General features: G+C 36.1%; 1 protein-coding gene across 1 annotated transcript; it reads left to right on the top strand.

Annotated features, from left to right (window-relative positions):
- Positions 1 to 5315: 5315 nt before the first annotated feature.
- LOC125840652 (uncharacterized) lies at positions 5316 to 6565 on the top strand. Its single transcript, XM_049519630.1, has 3 exons — positions 5316 to 5471; positions 5655 to 5903; positions 6047 to 6565. The coding sequence occupies exons 1-3, from the start codon at positions 5316 to 5318 to the stop codon at positions 6563 to 6565; spliced, it is 924 nt and encodes a 307-aa protein (XP_049375587.1).
- Positions 6566 to 9486: the final 2921 nt, after the last annotated feature.

Genomic DNA, 9486 nt, shown 5'->3' with positions numbered 1-9486 from the left:
ATTTATGGACTCAAGGTTCTGATTCATGTTTATGGATGATTTCTAGATGTTTAGAAGTCATTTAGTGTAGTTAGAATCGATAGGAAGTGTTAGTACACATTACAAGGACTTAGACGAGCTAAACGACGAAAAATGGGTAGGGGCAGATGTCCCTGGCACACTGCTGGCGTGGGGCGCCATCCCCTAAGTTTAGAGACTAGATTCTGGCGCACTGCTGACGCGCCGCCCCAGCCTCTCTGGCGCATCTGGGGCGCGTCGTGCCAGCCCCTCCCCAGGCATTCCCGATGAATTTTTCAACTCGTTTTCTGATCTTAATTCGATTAAATTCAATTCTTTTTCTCAATTTCTCTTTATATTCAAATACCCAAAACATGTACACAAAAATCTATTCAAAAAAGAACTCTAATAATCGACACAATTATCTTAAGAAACTCATCAATCTCACCCTTACTCAAGAGAACGAAAGCAAATTCAAGAACAGACATCAAGAACATCAAACTTTCAACTATTTAGGACGAATTCAAGCTGAAATAAAAATATTTGGCATATGGGTGAACGAAACCAACGCTATGTGAACACACATACCTCTTAGGGATCAACCCTTGGAATAATCCACAACAAAACCTTCAAGAACTTGATGAAATCTTGACTTTTTCTCCTCCTTTCTCCTCTTGAGTTCTTTTCTCTAAAACCCTAGCGTGAATTTTGAGTGCGTAAACTGAACAAATTCAGTTTAGACCCCTAATTAATTAATAAAAACAAAATAACTTAATTGAGTGAGGAAAAGATCGAAATACCCCTCTTAAATATGGGTAACTTTCCTTAAACAGACAACCCAACTTCAAACAGGCATATCTCTCTCATACGAGCTCAAAAATTAGCAAACTCGGTGGTGTTGGAAAGAGGATTCCAAGACCTTATATTTGATATCTTATAGCCCACCTAACTCAATATGTACGGAAAGTTATGATCGTTTGAAATTGACCCAAAACTCATACTTAACATAACTTTGTCAAATTCCAGATTTTCATTCTTTCCAATAATGGTTCTTTCTAATTCTAGCTCTTTCAAATAGCAGGGTATTACAATTCAGATACTGATTGGGGTGGATGTTTGAGTGATTACAAAAGCACCTCTTGCTAGTTACTGTTTTTCATTTGATTCAGGCATTTTTTCTTGGAGCAAAGAGAAGCAAGATATTGTAGCTCAATCTTCAGCAGAAGCTGAGTATGTGGCTGCTACATCTGCTACAAATCAAGCAATTTGGTTAAGAAAGATCTTATTGGAATTGAATATGTTGCCAAAAGAACCAACAGTGACTATGTGCACAATAAATCAGCTATAACACCCCATGTTCTAGAAAACCAAAAATGCAGAATTCCAGAAGTTGCAGGTGCCACCAATGGACCATAGGTTGACCCACGAACCGTAGGTGGGGTCCGTGGTTGGCCACCTACAGCCCCACCCCAGAAAACCCAAAAAATCCAGTTAAGTCTGGACCTACTCCAGGACCTACAAACTGTAGGTCAGACCAAGGTTTGTGGTCCAAGTATGCTATAAATCAAGCAATTTGGTTAAGAAAGATCTTATTGGAATTGAATATGTTGCCAAAAGAACCAACAGTGATCTATGTGGACAATAAATCAGCTCTAACAACCCATGTTCTAGAAAACAAAAATTCAGAATTCCAGAAGTTGCAGGCTACGAACTGTAGGTGGGGTCTGTGCTTGGCCACCTGCAGCCCCGCCCCAGAAAACCCAAAAAAAAACAGCTAAGTCTGGACCTACGCCAGGACCTATGGACCATAGGTCAGACCACGGTCTGTGGTCCAGGTCCGTTGTTCAGACCCCTCAGAAACCATCCCCTGAAGTCAAACGGAGGTTGACCAGGACGGAACGTAGGTCCATTCATAATCCGTCGGTCAGTCTTATCGGTTGGCCCCGACAGCTTTTAAGTCAGGCTCATTTTGGTCTTTTTCCTATGCATTGGACACCTAAACTACGTCGTTTTTAGCTTAGTAACTCAATCAGAACTTACCCAAACCAATTCATTCTCCCAAAAATCGATCAAACCAAGGAAAATGAGAAGAAATAGTCGACCAAACCCTCTCCACGAATGCAACAAGTTTCCCTCAGTTCCAGCCCCGAAATTGAAAGATTTCTTCGTGGAATTCATCACTAGGTATGGGGGATTTCACTCGTGGATTCCTTCCATCTACTAGGTTTCTCGAATTCAGTCAGATTCTTGATTCCCTTTATTATGCTTAGACTTAAGGCTTCTAAAACTTCAGATGATTGCAGTGAATTAGCTGTTAGATTAATCCAAATCAGAATATGATGTTTTCGTAACTATGCTGCATAATTCTTGCATGAAATTCAAAACCCTAGTTCTGTAGATTCATTTAGTTCATGAATTACACTTGCTAGGTCAGTTTATACAAATATAAATGCATTAGTTTACAAATGTTTCATTATCAGTACCTAATGTTGCATTTTCAGTTAGCATGTCAGAATCTCGAGCTATCCAATTTATTTCAGTTACGTTGTATTTTATACATTCTAGTGGGGAGTAGACTTAATATCGAGTGGGGTCAGTCACCCTCATAGTCCCAGAACTACGTGCCCCCATAGGTTAAGTCCCCTCTGTGGGCATCATATGTAGTGATCACTCCAGTCATGCCTTTATACCTTTGGCAAGGTATATTGGATCCTCTCGATGGGGCATAAACATCGGACTCCACGTTTAGCTCATGTGGCTTTATGTTGATTATTAGTAGCTCCCACAGTCAAATTCTAGTGCATTGACCAAGTTACCAATTATATCTCAGTATTCAGTTTCAGCATGTTATGTACTTGGTCATTGCATTCAGTTAAGTTCATGTTTAGTATGTTCAGTATATTCATCATGCTCATCTTATATCATTGCTCAGCATGCTTTATTTCAGTTATGTATATGTTGTTCAGGTTTATCTTATCATGCATGCTCAGTACCTTTCAAGTACTGATGCATACTCTGCGCTACATATTCTCATGATGTAGGTTCAGGTCCTCAGCATTTAGATCACACATAGATCGGTTCCCGATCTCCAGTTCAGCAGTATCAGTGGTGAGTCATCATTCTTCGAGGATGATAGCCATGTTTTCTTTCATTTTCATTCTTTTTAGTTTCAGTTTTGTTAGAGTTAACTTAGGGCATGTCCCAACATCTCTAGTCAGTTGGAGGATTATTTCAGACATAGTTAGATTCAGTTTTTCTTGGAGTTTGATCTTTTAGTTGTTATCAAACTCATAGTTTATATATTCGGACAATATTGGGTATTCCCCATAATTTTAGTTTAATTCATGATTTAAGCTTCCACATAGAAATTCTTAATCTAGTATACTTATGATATGCTAGCTCAGGGTTAGCTTGGGGTCACTCATAATCCTAAGTCTCGTGTTTACGTCTAGGGGGTAGCCTCGGGGCATGACATCAGCCATTGCAATGGCTGAAAATCCGGTGCAGCATGGAAGAACAAAGCATATCAACATAAGGTTTCATGATTTACGAGATGCTGAGAAGAATGGTGAAGTTAAGTTGGTGAATTACATCAGTGAAGATCAACATGTTGATATTCTAACCAAGGCTCTTTCCACTAAGAAGTTTGAGTTTCAAAGGTTGTTGCAAGGAGTTTCAATGAAAAATCTTAAGGAGAAGTGTTAGAAAATTAAGATTTGTCTAGAAACTCCTAGATTTGAGATATTTTGTAGTATATGTTAGAAAATTAAGATTTTTCTAGAAACTCCTAGATAGATTTAAAATGAGTGGTGGTTAGTGAGCCACATATGTACATAATTTGGTGTGAGATATTTTGCTTATTATTTGGTTGTAATTCTCACACTTTATCTATAAATAGACCATATGTAATGAAACATCTATAGAATCAAATAGAACTCAAGAAACTTCAGTCCTCTTCCTCACATTCAGATTTCTGTAGCAATTTATAGTTGTGTGTTCCTTCTTTTTACACCTTGTAGACTTGAAGTTCTTCTTCCTTTTCTTTGTAACATATACACCATGATTATACATTTACTTGGACGGCAGTAGCTCTTGATTTTGTATAGCATACTACTCTATGTTTCTTCAAAAAGTATGTTCCATAAAAATAAAGTCTTTGGTTTAGGTCAGATTCAACAGATCTATACAGATACAACTCTATTTCCTCATCATTCCACCATCGTAGGAAACCATACCATCTTTTATGCAGGAAATTTCCATGTAATGGGGTTCTCTTAACTTGTAGTCTTGAAGCTTACCAATCAGACATTAATATGATGTCTCCCGGAGACCATCATCTCAAGCAGTTTTGAATTGCAAATGTTTGCAGGAAGAAAAATCATAATAATTGGAAACAACTAGTATAAAGTAAACTAGAGAAAGAAAGGCTTTAACCTCATATCCTAAAGGCATATAACCAAATATTACCCCTTGATAGAAATTCCAAGCTTAGCTTCTAATATGTCAAGAGAACTGGCAGATGCACGGGATTTTCATGCTACAGGAAACATAAGATCTTCTCAAAGATATGTTGAAACCATGATAAGGCAAGAAGTCACACACATCAATAACATCCATATTACAAAGGAAGTTCTTTGACCCAATCTTTATCAATTGTAATATAGGTGAGTGAACATATGAAGTACATAAACATGAGCAAAAAGTAATTAGGTAGAAACTTACAACATGTTAATGTTGGCGAGCAGTGACATGAAAGCCTAATCCAATCTTAAATTGTGTTTTGTTGGAGAAGGAACACTGCTAACTTTAAAAATGTTGGAATTAATGCATTCACACCTTTATTCTTAGTCTTTCAATATTGTCTTTTAGTTTTTCAAGAAGTCTTTTAGGAGTTTGTAATACATGTATCTAATTAATTATGATACATGTATCTAGTTATTTGTGGAAGACCTTTAGTTTTATATTCTATTAGTATAAATAGAGATGTAATAGATGATTCTAATTATCTCAAGTGACCTTAAGTAGCCTATATAAAACTTGAGCATTCTCTAAAAATAGTATTCTCCTTTTATATTTCCTACAAATTGGTATCAGAGCAGGTTTTCATTCTTAATTTGGGGTTAGGTGAAGAAAAAAATATGGTATCCAAAACAAATGAAGGTGCTGATTCTTCAGTTCTTACTCTATTTTTTTATGAAACCGATTTTGAATACTGGAAGATAAGAATGAGAACATATTTAAAAGCTGAAGGTTTGTGGACTATTGTTGCAAATGGATTTGAAGAGCCAGAAAACGATGGTGAACTTACAACAGCATAGATGAAAAATCTTGAGGCTAAGTATCGTCAAGATGCAAAAGTCTTGAGAAAATTCCAAATGGGAGTCTCAAGATCATATTTTGCAAAAATTGCTACTTGTGAGACTGCAAAGGAAGCTTGGGAGTCTCTAGAAACAAAGGTGTACGGTGATGAAAAGGTGCGCACTATAAATCTTTAAACTCTTAGAAGAGAGTTTCAAAACTTGAAGATGATAGAATCTGAAAAAATAGATAAATATTGCACAAGAGTCATGAATATTCTTAATGAAATGAGAAATCATGGTGATACAATTTCTGACCAACAAGTTGTGGAAAAGATTTTAATTAGTGTCACATAAAAGTATGAGTACATTGTTGCTATCACTGAGGAGACGAAAGATCTTTCTAAGCTTTCTATCAAAGAGCTAGTTGGATCATTTCGTGCACACGAGAAGCGAAGGTTTTTTCGTGAAGATCAACCCAAAGAAACGGCTTTCCAGTCCAGAACAAATGAGAATTCTCAAAATTTCTCAAAAAATCAACAAAAGAAGAATAACAATCCAAAAAAAAGCAGGATCATGCTGATTCTTCTAAGAAGGATGAAGAAAAAGGTGAGAAAAGTACTAGTCTTTTTTGTAAAATTTGCAAAAGGACTAATCACAATGCAAAAAAATGTTGGCACAAAGGCAAGCCACAATGTAACTTTTGTAAAAAAATTGGCCACATTGAGAATGATTGATGGCACAAGCAACAGGAGCAAGCAAATTTTTGCGAAGAACATGAGGAAGAAATGAAAGAAAATCTTTTCTTTGCTTCTCAATGTGATGTTTCAGCAAAAAGCAAAGAATGGTATATTGATAGTGGTTGTAGCAATCACATGACTGGGGATGAAAAAGTTGTCCTCTCAATTAATAGTAGCATTACTACTAAAGTGAGAATGGGGAATGGAGTCTTAGTTGATGCAAAAAGTAAAGGTACCATTTCGATCAACATAAAAGGGAGCGGTAAGCAAATTCATAATGTGCTTTATGTTCTTGACTTGGAAGAAAATTTGCTTAGTGTTGGTCAATTCATGGAAAATGGTTATTCTTTTGTGTTTAGAGATAATTATTGCAAGATTTATGATAAATTTGAGCCAAATCAAGTCATTGTTGAAGTAGAGATGACAAAAAGAAAATTTCCTTTACAATTTCAGTACAATGCATTCAAAAATGAAGTTGTAGATGGTTCATGGCTTTGGAACAAAAAGATTTTGTCACTTGAATTTTCATGATTTGAAGCTTCTCAAGCAAAAAGACATGGTGCAAGGTTTTCCTGAAATACATACTAAGAATAAGGTAGAGAATACTTCTATCATATCTTTAGATGTGTCAAATCAAGAAAAGGATGAGGAAGAGGAAGATGTCCCTCAAGGAGGAAAAATCTCATATTCAGATGATGAAGAACCACCTCCAAGAGGAACAAAAATGTGGAGTGACATTTATCAATGATGCAACTTTGCCAGTGTTGAGAAGAAAATTATGAGGAGGCAATAAAACATGATATTTGGAAGAAAGCCTTGGCAAAAAAAATTCGGATGATTGAGAAAAATAATACTTGGGAGTGTGTGAGTGTACCCAAAGAAAGAGAAGTTGTAAGTCTAAAGTGGATTCACAAAACCAAACTCAATCAAGAAGGAGATATTCAAAAGCACAAGAGAAAGGCGAAATTCAGTTACAATTATTGTCAGACAGGAGAACAACTTGTTGACATCTTCACCAAAGCACTTCCAAGAGAAAAGTTTTGGTATCTTCGAGAAGGCATTGGATTTGTCAAGCAAATGTTAAGGGGGAGTGTTGGAATTAATGCATTCACACCTTGATTCTTAGTCTTTCAATATTGTCTCTTAGTTTTTCAAGAAGTCTTTTAGGAGTTTGTAATACATGTATCTAATTAATTATGATACATGTATCTAGCTATTTGTGGAAGACGTTTAGTTTTATATTTTATTAGTATAAATAGAGATGTAATAGATTATTCTAATTATCTCAAGTGGCCTTAAGTAGCCTATATAAAACTTGAGCATTCTCTAAAAACAGTATTCTCCTTCTGTACTTCTTACAAAAAAAATCTAGGCATAAAGGGAAAACAAAAAATAGTGTAGAAGAAGGTTTGATTTACTTAGAGTGTACCTTTGGCTAAGCTAATGTAACAGGGCATACATGTTCGTTTTTATGCAGAAGTTGGAAGTTTGATGGGAAACAACAAGCAACGTTTGGCTGTGTTATAGATAGAGAACAGAGAAGTTGCATCACTTGGGGAAGACTGTGAGCGTTTGATTGTTTTAACATTGGTGCTTATCAACAATGTGAGATATTGAAGTGAGAACTCTTCGAGTAGGACTTTGTAACTATTCCCCTAAAAGTTTGTAGCGCGAGGTGTGTTAGTTAGAGCTTTATTTAAGTTAGGGGTATTATAATAATTTAACATTCATATTTTATTTTATTTTAAAGACCCTTGGGGGGATCAGGGCTGAGAAACACCCCCTGGCCTTAGCATTCAAAATAAAAAGCAAAATACAAGGAGGGGGACATAAACCTTACCTCCTACCTAAGATGGTTCATGAGTCAATCTTCCTACTAAGGATGATCAACTTATTCCATTACTAAAAGGAGAAACCAAAAAAATGCACCTATTGAGAGGACTCCTCTCGATACAAGTTTCTAGGAATCGTAATAAGGGAGACTCTCCCCTTACAAGGTAAGAAGAGAAACAAAAACCTAATCCTATTCAGACGAGCTATATCGAAAGAAATAGCTAGGTTGAATAGGATAAAGAACAAAGTAAGAAAAACAGATAACTATAAACTAAACAACAAGGAACACAATTCAAGGAGGATGCTTGATCCTTTTCAACCTTTTCCTTATGAAGTTTACAACTCCCATTTTTTCCAGTAAAAAACTTCCCTTTGCTGCTACAGGAAGTTGAATAAATGTGTAGTAATGCTGAGTGATATCAAAGTTATGGCTCCACTTAGATAGGTAGTTGGCAGTGCAATTTGCTTCTCTGAAAGTGTGTTGACATTGGAAGTAATCCAGCTGACTGATTAAGGTTTGAAGCTCCTTGATATAATAGTTGACATTGGAAGTAATCCATTTGATGAGCAACTCTGAGTGCACTTCCAAGACAACGTTTCTGAAATCATGCTGGATACACCATTGGATTCCATGGCTGGCAGCTTGTGCTTCTGCTTGGTTGTTAGTGTCAATGCCTAAGGAGATAGTGAATGCATAAATCATTTCCCCCTTGTCATCCCTTAGGATTCCTCCCCCACCAATCTTGCTGGGATTATTTAAAGCGCTCCCATCAGTGTTAAGTTTGAATGTGCAGGAAGGGGGTCTTGTCCAGCTGACAGAAATGATCTTGGTATCATGTTTGCATCCCTTTCATGCTTTTAAGGTAGTATAGATAGATATAGATATAGATATAGATATAGATAGATAGATGTAGATATAGATAGATGTCTTGCTGGCTTTCATGCAGCTTGATATTTAAAAAGACTTTGTCGATTTGCTCTGTTACTCTTTGTATTTATATTGTGAAGGTTGTGTGTTGTTCAGGCCTTGTCGGACTTGACTTGTTGTTGGTGGTGTTACTTGACTAGTTTCTTTCGAGTTGTTCGCTCAAGTGACGATCTAGGTGCCGGCCGGGCCCCTCTGGATTTTGGGTGTGACATCATAAGTTATAAGAACCTACAAATAGACTCTTTAGTATTATTATATTAAAAGTTCATACCAATTCAATGTTGATTTCATCAAGTTGGGCCAGTCGTGAATTTGAGTATGGAAGGGCACGGCTTCTCAATATACATTGGACAAAGATGAATTTTGTCGAGCACGAAAGCTTATTTTAGTCTCGAAGATAGCAATTATTAATAAACTATTTTAAAATAATATTTCCATAAAGTGCTAATGCTAACTCGTAAAAGTATTTAAGAGCAATGTATTTATCACTTTGTACTAACATATTTTCCTCAAATTTCATGTATTTATAATAGACATTCTAATGTCATTTATATTATCTCAAAACTTCGTTAATTAGCATGGAATTCACGTGCAATGCATGTGACCCAAAACTAGAAATAAAGATATTTCCATGAGGTCTCATATAAAGTCAAATTTGTATCATCTCTTATGATTGACCATGATAATTGTA

This window comes from Solanum verrucosum, unplaced genomic scaffold, assembly GCF_900185275.1.
Source record: "Solanum verrucosum unplaced genomic scaffold, falcon-dt-bn FXZP01000176.1, whole genome shotgun sequence".
NCBI lineage: Eukaryota > Viridiplantae > Streptophyta > Magnoliopsida > Solanales > Solanaceae > Solanum > Solanum verrucosum.
The sequence above is the reverse complement of the archived record's forward strand: the minus strand, read 5'-3'. Positions and strand labels throughout refer to the sequence as shown.

Coding starts and splice junctions, on each gene's coding strand:
- LOC125840652 (XM_049519630.1), top strand. CDS start 5,316: ATGAAAAATCTTGAGGCTAAGTATCGTCAAGATGCAAAAGTCTTGAGA. Junction 5,472..5,654: donor AGGTGTACGGTGATGAAAAG/GTGCGCACTATA, acceptor GTCACATAAAAG/TATGAGTACATTGTTGCTAT. Junction 5,904..6,046: donor TAAGAAGGATGAAGAAAAAG/GTGAGAAAAGTA, acceptor CACAAGCAACAG/GAGCAAGCAAATTTTTGCGA.